Source organism: Pisolithus orientalis (genome assembly GCF_024613125.1).
Source record: "Pisolithus orientalis strain OTSU chromosome Unknown F5J12scaffold_1, whole genome shotgun sequence".
NCBI lineage: Eukaryota > Fungi > Basidiomycota > Agaricomycetes > Boletales > Pisolithaceae > Pisolithus > Pisolithus orientalis.
Window position 1 is genome coordinate 1982300 of NW_026260782.1, and position 15940 is coordinate 1998239.

At 51.8% G+C, this 15940-nt stretch overlaps 5 protein-coding genes across 5 annotated transcripts; 4 read left to right on the forward strand and 1 right to left on the reverse strand.

The window, feature by feature from the left end:
* Positions 1–110: 110 nt before the first annotated feature.
* F5J12DRAFT_794411 (Alpha/Beta hydrolase protein) lies at positions 111–2345 on the forward strand. The gene is made up of 12 exons (XM_051744016.1): positions 111–400; positions 457–542; positions 597–623; positions 680–721; positions 777–876; positions 928–1081; positions 1133–1257; positions 1310–1403; positions 1454–1571; positions 1624–1649; positions 1702–2115; positions 2169–2345. Exons 1-12 carry the CDS (start codon positions 174–176, stop codon positions 2235–2237), a joined length of 1482 nt encoding a protein of 493 aa, XP_051606024.1. The 5' UTR covers positions 111–173; the 3' UTR covers positions 2238–2345.
* Positions 2346–4105, reverse strand: F5J12DRAFT_794417 (uncharacterized protein). Its single transcript, XM_051744017.1, has 7 exons — positions 3887–4105; positions 3635–3832; positions 3311–3571; positions 3105–3245; positions 2813–3058; positions 2673–2756; positions 2346–2620 (listed from the first exon to the last, which is right to left on the reverse strand). Exons 2-7 carry the CDS (start codon positions 3788–3790, stop codon positions 2435–2437), a joined length of 1074 nt encoding a protein of 357 aa, XP_051606025.1. The 5' UTR covers positions 3791–3832; positions 3887–4105; the 3' UTR covers positions 2346–2434.
* Positions 4106–4145: 40 nt separating this feature from the next.
* F5J12DRAFT_794422 (uncharacterized protein) lies at positions 4146–5673 on the forward strand. Its single transcript, XM_051744018.1, has 4 exons — positions 4146–4390; positions 4469–4520; positions 4578–5379; positions 5437–5673. Exons 1-3 carry the CDS (start codon positions 4190–4192, stop codon positions 5375–5377), a joined length of 1053 nt encoding a protein of 350 aa, XP_051606026.1. The 5' UTR covers positions 4146–4189; the 3' UTR covers positions 5378–5379; positions 5437–5673.
* A 2159-nt stretch (positions 5674–7832) lies between these two features.
* Positions 7833–11334, forward strand: F5J12DRAFT_794440 (uncharacterized protein). The gene is made up of 11 exons (XM_051744019.1): positions 7833–7931; positions 8050–8325; positions 8374–8451; positions 8508–8791; positions 8880–9341; positions 9397–9537; positions 9591–9965; positions 10021–10273; positions 10332–10428; positions 10481–10631; positions 10678–11334. Exons 2-11 carry the CDS (start codon positions 8082–8084, stop codon positions 11257–11259), a joined length of 2667 nt encoding a protein of 888 aa, XP_051606027.1. The 5' UTR covers positions 7833–7931; positions 8050–8081; the 3' UTR covers positions 11260–11334.
* Positions 11335–11453: 119 nt separating this feature from the next.
* On the forward strand, positions 11454–15741 carry F5J12DRAFT_794447 (uncharacterized protein). Its single transcript, XM_051744020.1, has 5 exons — positions 11454–12572; positions 12623–14609; positions 14671–14795; positions 14850–15468; positions 15526–15741. Exons 1-5 carry the CDS (start codon positions 11649–11651, stop codon positions 15561–15563), a joined length of 3693 nt encoding a protein of 1230 aa, XP_051606028.1. The 5' UTR covers positions 11454–11648; the 3' UTR covers positions 15564–15741.
* Positions 15742–15940: the final 199 nt, after the last annotated feature.

Consider the following 15940-nt stretch of genomic DNA (forward strand, 5'->3'; position numbering starts at 1 on the left):
TCGACCGTGGTAATTGATAGCCACGTGGGACCCTGAAAAGGCAACTGTAATGGTCGCGACGAGTGTATTAGGGGTGATCGGTCACCGTATAAGGCCATACATACATAGACCTCGACAATAATCCGAGTAAGCACACGCACTGAGGGCGAATAATTTGGATCGTTTCTACGGTCATGTTGTTGTTCTGTATACTCCCGTCGTTACTTTTGGGTGCAGTGGCCAAGGGCCTGGCCCAAAGACCCCTTGATATAACAACCTCGCCCGACCTTGGAACAGGTGGACCGGTATTGAGCCTCTCCTCCATACAGTCGGAAAGCGTGTTTGTGTCCTTGGCTCTTCCCGCTTTTCCTAAGCACTCCGTCCGCATCAAGAAGTCATCATTTTGTGACCCTACTGTTTCGTACGTCAACCTTCCGCTCTCCGACAAGATTCCCCGTAATCAAGAACTCTTCCAAGGGTTTACACTGGGTACTTAGACATCAACGGAGGTGCCAAACACCTGTTTTTCTGTTTCTTTGAAAGCAGGAGGGATCCTGCCAACGGTCTGTCGCGTTTCGTAGAGCCTTCGGTCGATTTCTAATGCGCAAAAATCACAGATGATGTCGTCATGTGGATCAACGGAGGTAAGTTATCAATGCATTGCAGTGCGAGAATAATGGTTTGTGAAAATGTGATATAGGCCCTGGATGCACGTCCTCGGTCGGCCTTTTATTCGAGCTAGGTGATTGTTGCTTTCAGAATGACTAAATTGAAGGCAGCTCCATCTTCTTTCGAAGGGCCTTGTAGCATTGACACGACTGGGGGGTCTCCAAACGGTACGAACTGGAACCCGTACTCGTGGAACAACGAGGCAAACATATTCTTCCTCGACCAACCGTGCGTCCAAATGTAGTGGAATGCTCAAACGAGGGTCTCAGTACGTTACAGCGTGGGTGTTGGGTACTCGTACGCCGATTTCGGTGAAACTGTGGAGACGACCGAAGAAGCCGCTCGCAATGTCTACGCTTTCTTGACCATCTTTTTCGAGACTTTCAAGGAATTTTCCGATCGTCCTTTGCATTTGGCTGGCGAATCCTATGCTGTAGGTCCCATGCTAGCGTATCGTATCACTCAGGATGTGATGGGTTTTCAGGGACGCTACCTCCCGGTCTTTGCGAGTGAAATATATGATAAAAACCTCATTGCAATCGCTGAAGGGCGTGGCGTTATTAACCTTCAAAGTGTTCTCATTGGCAACGGTGTCACCGACATTTCGACGTAAGTCTGGCGGGTGTAGGGGGATAGTTGCTGCTGAGCTTGGAGCGTACAGGTTGTACGAGGGTCGATATGAAATAGAGTGTGGTACGGCAGCGTTGGACGTACCTTTTCAGTCTATCGGCAACTGTGTCCGCATCAAGGCAGCAGTAGGTGTTTCATCACACTTCTCATTCTCTGCTGAGTATTTTCCGTTCAGTTACCACGATGCGACAAAGCACTGCGCCGATCCTGTATCGACCGCTTTGACCATATGGACTGCGAGGCCGCCGTTGCTTCTTGTGACAGCCATTTAAGCACAGCGTTCTGGGACAGTGGTAGGAACCATCTTTTAGAGCTGCGTCGTTTTGGTGGCTGACATGACACAAGGACGGAATGCGTACGATGTCTCGAAGGTTGTGCTTATCCGCGGAGTTGCGCGGACGAATGACTTACAAGTGTTTTTAGATGTGCCAAGACCAAGACCTTTGTTATGCTGAGGAAGAGGTAATCCGCCGATTCCTCGATTTACTCAGTACTCGGACAATGCTCGGAGCAGAAAGCCCAGGAAACTTTAGCCTGTGCTCTAGTATGGTCGGACGAAACTTTGTGTCTCATCTGGACAAATGGGCACACCATACCCAAGACTATGTCACGGCACTCCTGGAACGAGGCATCCGGATTCTGATCTACGCGGGTACATATGACTGGCAGTGCAACTGGGTTGCCAATAAACGATGGGTGGACAAACTAGATTGGTCGGGCCGCTCGGCCTATGCTAAAGAGCCGTGGAGACCCTGGATGGTTGATGGAAAGCGAGTTGGGGAAACGAAGACGCATGGAAAACTGACGTTTGCCAGCGTCCTTGGAGCTGGGCATATGATGAGTAGTTTCATTACCGTGGACTTCATTTACTGCGCTAACGTCGTGTATACGTCCCTCATGACAAGCCCGCAGAAGCTTTAGCCTTGGTGTCGAGATGGCTCGCTGGACAAGACATTTGATTCGACTGTGAACTTTGGGAAAATGTGTGGGTGCAAACTCAACCGGGCAGGCTGAATTGGAATAGCTGGTCTCATTTTATCAATACTAAGAAAAAAGAATTATGCCACTAGATTGCTTGTCAAGTGACATGGTGATAGAGTGAAGTATACCAGATACCCGCGAGTAGGTTTACTCCGCGATTCCCGACAGCATATCATCAACTGTCCTCCAAATTGAACCGCACCGCCTTTTTCTTCCTTGGTTTATCTTTGCGATTCGTGTCATCAGCTTCTGCGCGCTTCCGTTTTTTCCGCTTCTCCTCAACACGAGGCTCAGCGCGTTCTGTGGGTGCAACAAAGGCTTCTGCACGTTCTGCCTGACGTTTGGCCGTCGTTTCCGCTTGCTGAATATGTCCTATTAGAAATGGCTGTCAGGTAAATGAGAAACCGGTTAACCTTTTGCTTTCGCTCCTGCAGTTCCTTAGCCTGCTTTTCGTGCCGCTTGAGGAAGTACTCTCCTGACTCTAGTTGGAGATCCACCTAGAAGTCGAAAACAAGTGAGTATGGCAGCACGCCACAAACCATCAGCGCCTTACTTTGCGAGGTTGTTGAGGGGGAGGGAATGGCGTGTAAACCTTCTTAGTCGGTTTCTCTTTCTTGGGCTGTTCAGGTTCAAGACCAGCTGCTTTCCGAGCCTCTGTCTGGGCAGCAACTTTCTCGTTCTTGCGGGCAGTTTTCTCGGACGTCTTGAGATGACGTTTTCTGAACTTCGGTAGGAAGCGATCCCATGATTCGTTAGCCAATTTCGGATCCTTTGCGAGTTCTCGTTTGATCATGAGTTCCTGTCGAAGTGTCAGCGAATACTCGCTGCACAAAATGCATTCCTACCTTTATTCGGTATATGGGGTGGATGTTTCGCATGCAATCCAATACGATGCGTCGAACCTCTTTTAACGACTTGTGCGGCCCCATCACGCTGACAGTGCTACCCTGTACTAGCACGTAACAGTTTGTGAGAAGCTCAATGGCCTTGCGTGTGCGAGTTGATCTTTATTAGTCACGTCAATACATCTCAAAGGACCGAATGACACTACCTTGAGCGTACTACCGTCTGGCCCAATGATGCGCTGTCTGCGTTTCACGAAACGCTCCTTATTACGCACCAAGTTTCCGATCTTGATTATGTCGCAGGCCACATCGTCCTGCAGAATTTTGACTGCTTGCGTTACAGCGACCCCACGGGCAAGAAGCTTTAACATGTCACGCGCTTTTATTAGGATGTACGGATCAAACGTTTTGCGTGTCGTACGGGCGGACATCGATCCGTGGATGAGGTCAAGCGTACAAGCGATCCCCTGAAGAAGAGCGTCCCCTTTTCTTCAATTAAAGACAGAAAGAAGTGTGACGAGCTCGCTCACGTGTGCATCCAGGGCTCGAGTAACGGCACTCCAAACCTCTCTCAGGTACTTCTCTCGGTACTTTGGGAATAAGGTTGCAAACGAAGATTCTTCAGTGAATACGCCGCCCGCATTGTCACTCGGGGTGAAAGACTCGATCTTCCACTGCACGCACATCTTGTCAGCGGAACTGCTACTCGGCTCGCGAGAGCACTTACGCTGCAGAGTGTGAGCTGATTCCAGGGGATTAAGCAAAATATAAACGAAACTCACTGATCAATGTCATCAGTGTCCCAAGCTAGTCCAAGGGATTACTCGGTAGTTATGACTCTACGTGAAGGAAACTTACGCTTGTCTTTTCGGTGCTTCTTGGACTTTTGGGACAGGCTCATCGGGTTGTCCGGACATGTTGCAGTGACAGGGATACTTCAAATTCAAACTTGAACTCAAAAACAAAATCATAATAGTGAGCGTATTGAGCGTGTCACGTGCACTCTACACAACGTGTGATTTGTTTCTTCAAAAACGCTCACTGAATACTCGTAACAACCAACTGCCAAAGACACAGGAATCAAGATGGACAACATCCCGGAAGGAGTCTCCTACGAAGAAACTGTTACATTGTCTTATGATGACTCTGTCCCTTACGAGGAGCAGGTCTCACAGCAAGAACCACCCGCCGAATCTGCACCAACTGGGCAGGCGGCGTTGCTGAATCGTATCGGGGCCACCAAGGTCTACCTCATTTCCGATTCGGTTCAGACAAGAACGGCGAAGGTGCGCTGAATATAACCTGCCCAGTGTGGGCCTTGGAGGACAGCAGCCTGATGCTGCAGGTCTTCTTCATCAACGAAGCGGAAACATTCTGGGCTGGATGAGGACGATGATGACGTTGACATGGACGAAGGCACGTCGTAGGCGTAGGTTTTACCCTTCTATATTATCTTCTGACTGTTGTGAACAGACACGCAGGATTTGAGAGGGAATGCGCTTTTCCTCACTGGAACACCAATATCCCATCTTCCCACTGCTCGCATATTTGCGTATGCAACACACTTTGACGCGCAACCCTTGGCCCTCGAATGGATAAACGACAATAGCTGTATCCTTGTTTTCGAGTCCCAGGCGCAGGCACGATCTGCTCATCGACAGTTGCGGAGATTACTCGCAGAAGACATCGATATGGATGGTTTCGTGACTGCCAAGCCAATTCCAATAACGATGTGGCCGCCAGAGGAGAGGATAAACCGTAGTCTTGGAAAGGGAGAAGGGCTTAAGGGTATCATCAGAATGAGATGGGCAAGGAATGATGACATCAAGAAAAAGGGCGCTAAAAGGGAGAGTCAATTCTACAAGAAGTACGGCCCGACAGCGGGGAAGGAAGGCGATGGGCCTCTCAAGAAAAGGAGAGGAGATGTGGAGGTAGATGTGTCAAAACTTGACGCTGAGCTGGATGCGTACCTCAGAAAGGATAGACGATCGTCACATTCCCCGCCACCCTCGAAGATGCGATCCGATTATATTAACGAGCGAAATGGTGAGAATGCAGGTCAGAATGGAGACCTCAAAGATCGAATTTCTGTAAAACGCCGTGGGCGTTGGGACGGTGCCTTAGGTAGTAGGCCTAGTCCAGGCGACAGGTGGACGCATGTTGGAGAAGAGAGGAGGGAACCAAGGGGAAGAGGCCGGAGGGATAACCGACCGCGTAAGACGCGTCAGGATCTCGATGACGAGCTTGATGCATTCCTCAACGAGAAAGACTAGAGGTGTGCACGACCTGTTCTTTCTACTCGTTTTGCAACAGCTGATAGTGGATTCGGCAGTCGCGCAGAGCGTTGTGATAATCTACTGTATTGCTGTATTTCGAGACTTCGTTGGCCACCATCGTAACTTAGCAGTTACTGATCGACAGATACATATCTCCATTCAGACTAATTGGGCGTCATTTTCTTGTGCTCTTATCCGCGAAGCACCTGTTCTGGCATCGTCGTCCACGACTGATCAGCTATGTGCATCGACACGCGACTTGGAGCGATGCTGCGATGAGCAGGTAGTACGGCAGATGATCTTGCGTGTGCGGAACGATGGCGTGTCAGCCCTCTACCGGTGAGGACCGAGTAGTACATTCTAACGGCGCAAGATCGTGACTCAAAGAGTTGACGACTACCCGGGTCAGACTGGAATGTCTCTGCCCTCATTTTGATAAATGATGCGCCACACCCCGGTAGGCCCGACATCCACATATCCACCGTCTCGTTGATCGGTGTCAATGAGTGGCTACGGGTGATCCATCCTACGATCCGGGGTGCCACAAACAAAAGGACCATCCCGTTGGAAGAGACTGACCACCCTGTAGTCCGCCGGTGACCGCATACCCCACCCTCCTAATGGATCGAGATCCTGCGCAGCTCAAGCAGGTTGACGTGGTGCACGAATGTCCATAAACATCCAAGTAATTGTTTACATACATGGTGCCAGGCGAAAGGTGTGGATCTACTAACGTACGGCATTTGTAAGGTAGGTCTTCTGTTAATCCAACGGTGTCAAGGCGCGATCACGCGTATGAAACGGAAACATAAGAGGAGCCAGATACTTGGACTTTCTAACCCAGCCCCAGTAAGTCATCGTCACTGCCAGTTCGATCGATGGAAACCAGTAATAAACAGTTCCGTTGCGCAATTGTCCGTCAGCTTCGTAATGGAGAAGGGAAGAGCTCTTTCCTTCTTTTGCACATACGTGAGGAGACCAGACCTCTCTTCCAGCTCTTCGTTTTCCGTCCGGGGATGGGTGTGATCGGGTGCACAGCGTGCCAGCGTCCGCAGTGAACCACAGGTTCTTCGGGCCGTTGAGATTTTGCCCAAGGTTCTGCAGTCATTGTTGAGGGTTACCTTGGAAGGAGGACCTCCAGGTTCGTGTGGCTCTCCATTGCCATCGACGTGTTCACTAAACTTGCAGCTTCACTCATCACTCATCGATATTCCATGAATATTCAGGGGTGCTAAGAACAGCGGTACTTGTGGACCGTGTATTTTTTAGACGCCACTATCGCCTGTCGCCCGTGATGTGCACATTGAGAAAGCATTGAGGCTTGAATTCTTTAACGAGATATTCGCGCAGAGCTGCAGGGACTTGCTGCTCGGAGCGTGGCTCAGACAAAAACAGTAACTGGGTGGGTACCATTTAGGTACCAAGCCCTCATGGTACTGGCACTGCCTGTCGATGCGAAGACTGTTCTCGCCCTTGGGTCGTATTTCAGCAGTGCGGAAAGGCATATGTATTTAGACCACCGAGCGAGTGCCATCATCTCGTTGGAAATGCGAGGCAGCAGATAACGTAGATGAATCAATCCCACGACATCTATACATATTCATATACATCCTGAAAGAAGAACGGGACAACGTATGTCACGAAACGCACCTGAGGCTGAGCTCATTGCCGTACGGTACTCCTGTAGCGCTTCCTGCCACAGGGGATGAACGACACGTACCGTGATAATCCCGTCGAGTACCACTGCGTAATGCTGCATGGAGTAGCTGACGGGAGTCAATTAACACACTCTCCGGAAGTCTCAGAAGCGTTTCCATGCTAGAGACTGCGTCGTGAAAGATTCATAGAGCCCGCTACTCACGGGTGGGGCGATGCTAGTGGGCCAGTAGGTCGGTGCCACGGATACTTGTTCTGTAAAGTTTCCTGACGCTCCGTGGTGCAAACCGAGAGGGTCAACTGGAACGCCTGCAGTCGACGGGTGTCCGTTTGGAAAACCCTTGACCCTCGAATTCATGTCTCGCTGCGGAGCCACGCTACTCAAGTTTCCTGCGCAGTTGGTTTCGTGCCAGGACCTATTCCACGGACGCAGACCAGACCAAAAATGCCTGTCTCGTTCGGACTGCTACACAGCACGAAAAGATACTTTTTTTTTTTCTTTGCCTGGGCGATCGGCAAGTACTAGATCTTTGAAGCGAAATGATTACGCTGCCCGCACCCCGGGAGCAGGATGCCTGCGCAACGCATGGAACGCGAGGACGATTGTGATATCCATTTGGCACTAACGCTATGAATGTGACAGACGGGAGTTACACGTAATCAGCCTGAGTCCAGAACGTCGAGGGGGTCGCTGGATGAGTGCACGGGCCATCTCTTGGATGGCGTGTCACGTGTTCTGTTGGATGGATTGAAGCGGAGCGTGAAAGCGGAACCAGCGTCGAAGCGACAAGGCAGTGGTTTTGTTGCCTGCGCGCGCCATTTGTTCCAGCAACGGTTGGGTCAGAGAGTATCTGGCCGGCCTCAAAACGTAGCTGTGTGCGCGACGATCCAAGAGGTCTGTTTGTTCTCCCATCATCATGCTCAGCCAAGAATATTACTTGTTACTACCTCTTATCTCATTCTCTCACCCATCCCCTGCATATGTGGAATATCGTCTCTGATTTCTCTCTCAGTTCTTTATTCGTCTTAACTTAGAGACCCGTTCATGTCCTCTTGGTCTGCCCCCTCTTACCCACTCCCGCCTCGGCGTTCCCGCTCCCGCTCACCCCCCAGAGGTGCATACGTGTCGCGCCCTCCATACCCAGACCCGGTCTATTTTCAGGACCACCGCGGAGGTGCATGGGATCCGCTCGAGAGGGACAGAGCTTGGAACGAGTATGACAGGGACCGTGCCACTTACGACTATGCTCGTCGAGGTCGTAGTCGCAGTCCCCCTCCATCTGACGACAGTGCGTGGCCCTTTCGTCTTCCCCGTGCTTTCGTCTGACTCGCTTCAGCTCGAAAACGTCGTCGTTCAATGTCTCCTTACGACCGTGAGCGCTATGACCCTCGGCCTCGTTATGGCGATGACTATGGTATCGTAACAACCGTGTCTTTCGGTGATACGTGTACTGATGTCGATTCTCTGCAGATGCTCACAATCGTTCCTATGGCTACAGGTCCCCTCCCCGTGCACAATTCCCTCCTGCGCCCTACCCTCCGTCGAGGAGAGCTCCTCCGGACCCTCGTTCCATGGACCACCCTGCCACTCTGAAACAATATGCAGAGTGGTTTAGGTACTACTTCTCCCAACAGGCCCAGGAGGAAGATACCTTGGACAAGGCTGCCGAACAAGAGGCCGGTGACGGTTCTAAGCCACGAAATGGTATACGCTCGCGGTGGGAAAAATACAAGAAGGAGTTTTTTGCTAACCAGGTCAGTAGTTCCTATTTGTTGCTATTCATATCAGTGTCGTTTCCAGCATTGTCATGCATGAGGCTGAGCTGCCGTGTTTGTACTGTAGTTGCAAACTATGTTCGATCATCACCGGAAGTCTCCCTGGTTTGCAGAGAAGTATGACCCTTCACCCGAGTTTGTCGCGCTGCGTCGTCGCGTTAGGAAGGAGGGCTGGAAGGGAAAGCAAGACTTATTCCTTCATGACCTGGAGGCTGGGAAGTATGACCCCGATCTCAATGAATCTGAATCAGAGTTGTCTGTAGCCAAAGAGGGTAACACCTCTGGCGGCCTTGGTGATGGCACAGCGCCGGAGGAGGCGAAGAATGCGGCAGACGATGACATGCAGTTCAATATGGATGCTGAAGAGGACGGTGGTGACCACGAGGCTAACCGTGCAGAGGTGAATGGGAAGGGATTCGTCGACAACAGGCGGGGTAATCGTGGTGAAGAGATATCTGTGCTACCTGAAGGGAATCAAGTCATGATCCGTACTATTCCCCCAGACATTGGGCGGCTCAAACTTGAGGAGGTATGTCGTATCAACTTTTCGACAAGCCGCCCTCCCTTCTTATAGCATTGCACAGGCTTGTAACAATGTTCCGGGTTTCATGTATCTAGCTTTGGGTGATCCACTTCAGAAACGAAATTTCTATCGGGCAGGCTGGATCAGGTTCCGTGACGATGCAGATATGACGGCCGTCATGAATGAGTTGACAGATAAGAAGGTAGGTCCATATTGGAAGGCTGATGTGATTCGATTGTTAAAGAGCCACTGCAGATCGAGGGGTTTAAGCTACACGTCACACACAACACGAAACCCTTTGTCAATCGTGTCCGTTATGTGCCGGAAGTCGCCGGCAAGCCGGATCGGATTGAGAAGGACCTCGCGAATGCGAAGGTTTTGGCGTCCATATTGGAAGATGAGGCTGCTGCTCTCCGGAAGTCTTCTCCGTCCTCTGCGGGTGGCGACGGCATGGATACAAATGGGGATGGTGTGTCAGAACAGGTGCCGATAGGGGATGCGCATGCAGGCAATGAGGACGATCCAGAGCCCAAAGAAGGTGGATCACAGGCTGTGGAGCGGAGGATTGAGAAAATATTGGCGGACTTACGCGAACAGGGCGTCGATGAAAAGACCATAGAGGCGAAAAAGGTAAAGGACACTGCCACTTGTTTGTGTCCGGATTGCACACTTACCTTGTGTGCAGCCGGTAATTTCTTTGGATTTGTATCTTGCCTATCTCCGCGCAGCATACCACACGTGCTATTATTGCGCTGTTGTCACCGATCATGCTGAAGAATTGCAGCGTAAGTGCCTGAAGCACGTGAGGAAACCCCTGTCGAAGTCCACGCTTGAGGAAGTTAAAGCGGTTGAAGCGGAGAAGGAAAAGAAAGATGACGAGAAAGAAACTGATACAGCGAATACGAGGCCGCCTGAGAATAGAGATTGGAAGAGGAATGGTATGTGTGGTTCCGAACCTGCATTAGTGGTAGTTGCTTCACGACGACGATGCCACAGATGAACGCTGGCTGGAATGGTTCGACTCGAAGATTGCTCTTCTGATCAACAGGGCTGGTGTTGATCCGCGCGACTACGGCGGGAAGAGCTTTGATGAGTGCGTTTGCTCGATCTCATGCGGATTCCCTTCCCCTGACTTTAGTCCACAGTGAACTTTCGAAAGCCGTGGAACCCTATATTAAACAGGAAGATGAGGGCCGTTTCCGGTGTAAGACTTGCCAAAAGCTTTTTAAGGCAACTTCGTTTGTGGAGAAGCACATCGCGAATAAGCACCCTGAACTTGTCAGGCAATTGGATGAGGTAAGGCAGCTGACTTATATATTCGTTTGGATTGAGATGTTGCCAGGTTCCGTACTTCAACAACTTCGCTCTCGATCCTCACCGAATTCAGCCTTTTGCACATCCTCCTCCCGCGACTGGTAACAATCAAGCTCCTCCACAAGCTTATGGCATTCAGGGACCAACCGTTTATCCTCCGGATTATGGGCGACCCAATTCGTATTACGGTGTTCATCCTCCGACCTATGTTCCGCCGCCTCCTTATGTAAACGCTGGCTATTGGGATCATTATGGCTACCAGTACGGACCAGCTGCTGCTTTCCCTCCCGTACCTCCCCGAAGGGAAGAGGTTATGACAGCACGTCGCCTGAGTGATCGTATCAGCGGCTATGCAATGGGATTCGACCAGCAGACCTCGGAGATCACATTGCCTGTTGGTGCCGGCCTGCCGCCCAAGCCTGCTGTGACAATGGATGCACCACTAGATAGCGGCCATAGAAAGGGTGGTCGGCGTCAGGGTGTGAGCGGTGGGCCACCACCCCCACCGCCGCCCGATGCCAGGGAGGATCCTCGAGCTGCTGCGGGAAAGAAAGTCAGCTACCACGACATGGACCTGGTTGCTGAGGGGGACGTTGAGCTGACTTATTAATTTACCTTACCATACGAGTCTTTTGTTATTTCATATATCGCTTCCCTCGTTTGAAATGCACTGGTGCTACTGGAATGGTTCGAGGCACCGTTAGATCGTAGGGGGACCACCTGGATGAGGTGTGTTTGGAATCTGCCACGCGTGACTACCGGTCACTCAAAAAGGCAGGGTCTAAGGAAATGACCTGCCGTTGCCGAGCATGGGGGTCAACGTCAACCGGGTACCCTTCACTCCTTTCCATACATAACACCCCATCCCAGACCTGTCACCTTCCACGTATATTCTGGTGAGGATTGTCCTTTAAACTCTCGTCTAAATTGTCGCCCTAGCCTGGTACTACTTTCCACCTCCCACTCCTGCCTTCTGCCTCACCGTATCGGTTGTTGGCCATGAGCGGGGTAAAACAGGCCGCCTATCCTCGCACTCACGCGTCTTTTCACTGTGATGACGGTCCATCGACTTCTGAGCACCCTGGCCCAAACAGGTTCAGTTTGACTTGGGCAGTAGAGCCGCCGCTGTCTTTCCACGGGCCCGTGGTATACGCGCTCGAGCGATCTGGCACTGGTAGCTCAACATCGGATGGGGAGTCGGATCATTCAGAAAAAGACCACCACTCTTCGCTTAGCGGGCGGTACTCTCAGGATGAGGCCTCTTCGGATTCCGATGGTGTCGCGAGCTATCGCTTTAAAGCGCAGCAACAGCACTCGCCTGATGGAACTCCTCATGCCCACAATTTATCGCGCCCGTTCTCGGCGCCGTCACCATCCCAACTAGAGCACCTGCAAAACCCGCGCAGACAATACCATGGTCTGATCTCTCCAGTGTCCGACGAAACGTTGTCGTTGTCGCCTCGTTGCGATTCGCAGCCAGATATCGCACACCTTCATGAACTCTCTCTAGAACTTGCGGACTCCGTTCAAATGGTCGTGCAGACGCTCTTACAGATATGTCCTGTCCAAATTTTGGACCCGGCCAAGGAGCAGTACGCAGCATGTTCGTTGCTGGTGCCCACAACCTGCATGTCTGCTATGCTGACGACCATGAAGAACCTTAACTTCGTCTCTGCGAATATGTCTGAGTTATTTGTAAATTCCGGACTGTCCCAACAGATGGAACATGAACTTTCCACGCCTAGCGCGCCGATCGCCGTTTCAGACTTTGATATCGCCGAAACCCTGCAAGGTGTTGGCGATGCCCTCAGCGGGTGCGCAGCAGAAGTAGGTGCGGACCTGGTCCTCTTTCATGGAGATGTGGGTTTGAGACATGTTGTCGTCCGAGGGGAAGAGTTTGCTTTGTCTACTACCTTGACACACGTGAGCATATCTCGCAAGAAGTTCCCTGGCCTTTCTGATTCAAAAGCAAGGTTATCCGACAAGTGATCAGCACTGCGCGCCCAGGAGATTCGGTTGATGTCGGCCTATCTATCAAATCTCCATCAGATAGTGACTCTCCCGAATCCCCTACAACCGAGGGAACAACGGGGAAGAGGGATGATGGCTCGCTTCCCTGGTCTGCGAGCGACGGACACGTTTTCTGTGTCTTTGAAATAACGCACAATTTCGGGGATTCTGATATGGACGATGACATGGCCACTACGCCAACGAATCCCGATCCGAGCCCTCTTCGGTCCAGACAAAACTTTACAAGTCCGCTAGCTCAGCGGTTATTTTTACGCTCCAAGGCATCTTTCACTTGCGACTTGCCCAGACGAAGCAATCTCCCAGGGCGTGTCTGTGAAATTGCTTTCCGTTTGGAGCGAGGGTCCCTGAGCGCCATTAATGCCAGACCAGCCCCTGTGTCAGGTAGTGCATCACCCCTCTTATCCGGAACCCGCACTGCCAAGGAACCGACCCTGGAAGAATTGACGCAGTTCTCGGAATCACTGCGTGGAAAGAAAGCGACCCTGTATGCGTGCGGCAGCAGCTCCTTTGCCCATCACTTAACGAGTTACCTCACTGCTTGGGGATTGGATGTCAGCCACGTGTCGCCTGAGCAGGAAGGCGAACCCTTTGGCGCCGGGGAAGCTGCGGCCCCCGTTTCCCCTGAAAGTGCCCAGGCCCCATTGAACAACACCTCTTACGCCAAACCAAAGAATCGGCAGTGGAACACGTCCGAGTCTCACAATCCGCATGAGAACGCCGGCGCACCAAATGGCGGTGCCCGCAGTCCCTCGGTGTCATTTATTTTTATTGATGACAATGTCTCTGTTTTGCGCGAGCAGATACAGAAATATCGCGCGGAGCAGCACAGCTCGTCGTCTTCAGCGTTCTCTCGCAAGCGACCGTCATTCAACCATCGACCTAAATCCACCCCTCAAGTAGCCAGAGCAATGGGTTACGGGCCGTCGTCAACCCCTCCATCCGGTGTCGCAAATATTGTCGTCCATTTCACCAGTCTCACGAATTACAAAGTAGTCAGGGACATCGTGCAATGCGACCTGGCCGCCAATGCATTTCAGCCTCCACTGGAGGTTATGATTATCCCCAAGCCAGCCGGTCCTCGCAGGTTCCTTACGGCACTTCATACGGCCTTGACCAAACCGCACGTTGACCCTTCCTTCACTCCTATTGCCACATCCCCAGTAAGCCCTGCGATACACGGGTCTCCATTCTTCAGCCAAGTACCACCAACTTGTCCCAAGTCGCCGTTGACGCGGCCCTGGAGTTCTGCTCGTTCGGCATCTGACAGGTCAGTGGTGAAGTCGCCACGGGATGGCACTACCCACGTTTTGCATCCACCGTCGCCACTTTCCATCGCAGATACCGCAGAATACTTCCCTGATGGATCGGCTCCGGCCAGTGGGCTCATGATCTCGAGTCCGGACGGCCAACCTGCCGGTATCGTATTCAACCCTCGTGCAAAAGTCGTACGACAACCATCAGCTAGTTCTCTAAGTGACAGGGCAAACAAGATACAATTCCTTTCACCGAAGCAGGAGAGGTTGCGCTCAAAGAGTCCACCGCACTTTTCTCTTCCTTTCGCGACGGTACATCCTTCTGGTCTTTCCCGACAGGATACGCAGAGTCCTACTGAAACCCCGACATCGACGCATTTGAACGAAAGCAGGAAGGTTAGGAAGTCTTCTGTCCTTGCCGATGACGAGCCACCGGCGCAGTCTGCTGCTGCCCCGCTGCCTCGGAGGTCGAACACTGCAGAATCAAGGAAGACACCATCGCAGCCGGGGTCGCCAAGCGGTGTGGAATCTCCGACCAGTTGGTTTGCAAGGAGGAAGGCAAAGCGTGCTGCATTAAGCCAAAAGATGGCCATGCAAGGGTCTGCTTCGAACAAAACCGGCAAGGGCGCTTCGGAAACCATGATTGTCCCGCCAATCAGTGTGCTCATCGTTGACGGTAGGCGACCTAACAAAGATGGGCGTGGAACAACCCCTTTCTGACGCACGTCGCTATCTAGATAACCCCATCAATCGCACTATTCTTTCCACGTTCATGAAGAAAAAGAAGGTGAAATATGATGTTGCAAAAAATGGAGCAGAAGCGGTGGAGAAGTGGCGGGATGGCAATTTCCAACTTATTCTCGTGAGTGCATTGTCGCATTCGAAGGAGTCATGGAGCGTGATAATATATGGAAAGATGGATATACAAATGCCGGTCATGGATGGTATCGAAGCGACAAAGGAGATACGAGACCTCGAAAGCCAAAAGGCTGCCTGTGTACCAGTGACTCCCCAGTCCGACGGCGGTCCACGTACGCCCCCCGACGACTTTCGTGCATCCTCTTACCACCACTCGGTGATTATCGTTGCACTGACGGCATCTTCTCTCGAGAGCGATCGAGTTGCGGCACTTGCTGCTGGGTGCAACGATTTCTTGACAAAACCCGTGTCTCTTCAGTGGCTCAACAACAAGATCATCGAATGGGGCGCAATCAAGACCTTACAGATGTGGGCAGATATGCCTTCTGATGAAGAAAAGACACTTTCTTCTGAACAGTCCGTGCAAGCCCAAGTCGTCGCGCGGCGGTTGCATGTGCCAGATGGCCGGGTCACGCCGGTGGGCGATGGTGCTAGCCGATCCTCGCCCAAGGGTCGGGTTGAAGGCTCATCTGAGGCAATACCCACCACCACATCCTCCACAATCGCGCCCGCGCCCGCGGAGAAAGCTGCTGATGGCCAAGACGATCCTGCAGGCACGATGCCACCCTGCGACACTGGTGGGAATGGAGAATGGCAGGATAGGGAACCAGCTACAGGTGATTTTTTTAGGAAAAAGAGAAAAGAGAAAATGTCCATCCTGATTCATGTTCCAGTCGCCAAAACCTCACCTTGTTCAGGTGCACATACATGAACTCGAGCAACGTTGACAGGCTAACACAGGTTGCAGACGATATGGGGAAACCGGCAATGATTACCGAAAAGGAAGTAGCTTCCAGCGCATTACCCTCTCCCCCAGGTGAGCCTTATCGATTGAGATGTCATGAGCATGGGCAAAGACTCTTTAAAAGAAAGCGAACCTTCGAGTACGAGTAGCGAGACTTGCTCGGTACTACCATCTGTTGGTAGTGATGGTGCGCCTGAGCGGCCGATCCCACAGGAGTCGCCCTGACGGTGGTGGGCGACCTTCGGAAGACTTTTCATGATGCTCACTGCGCCCTATATCTTCCCGTTACATCTGAAGGTCGCCGCGTTCTTCCGCAAATACATCTAGGTCTGCATGCACATTGT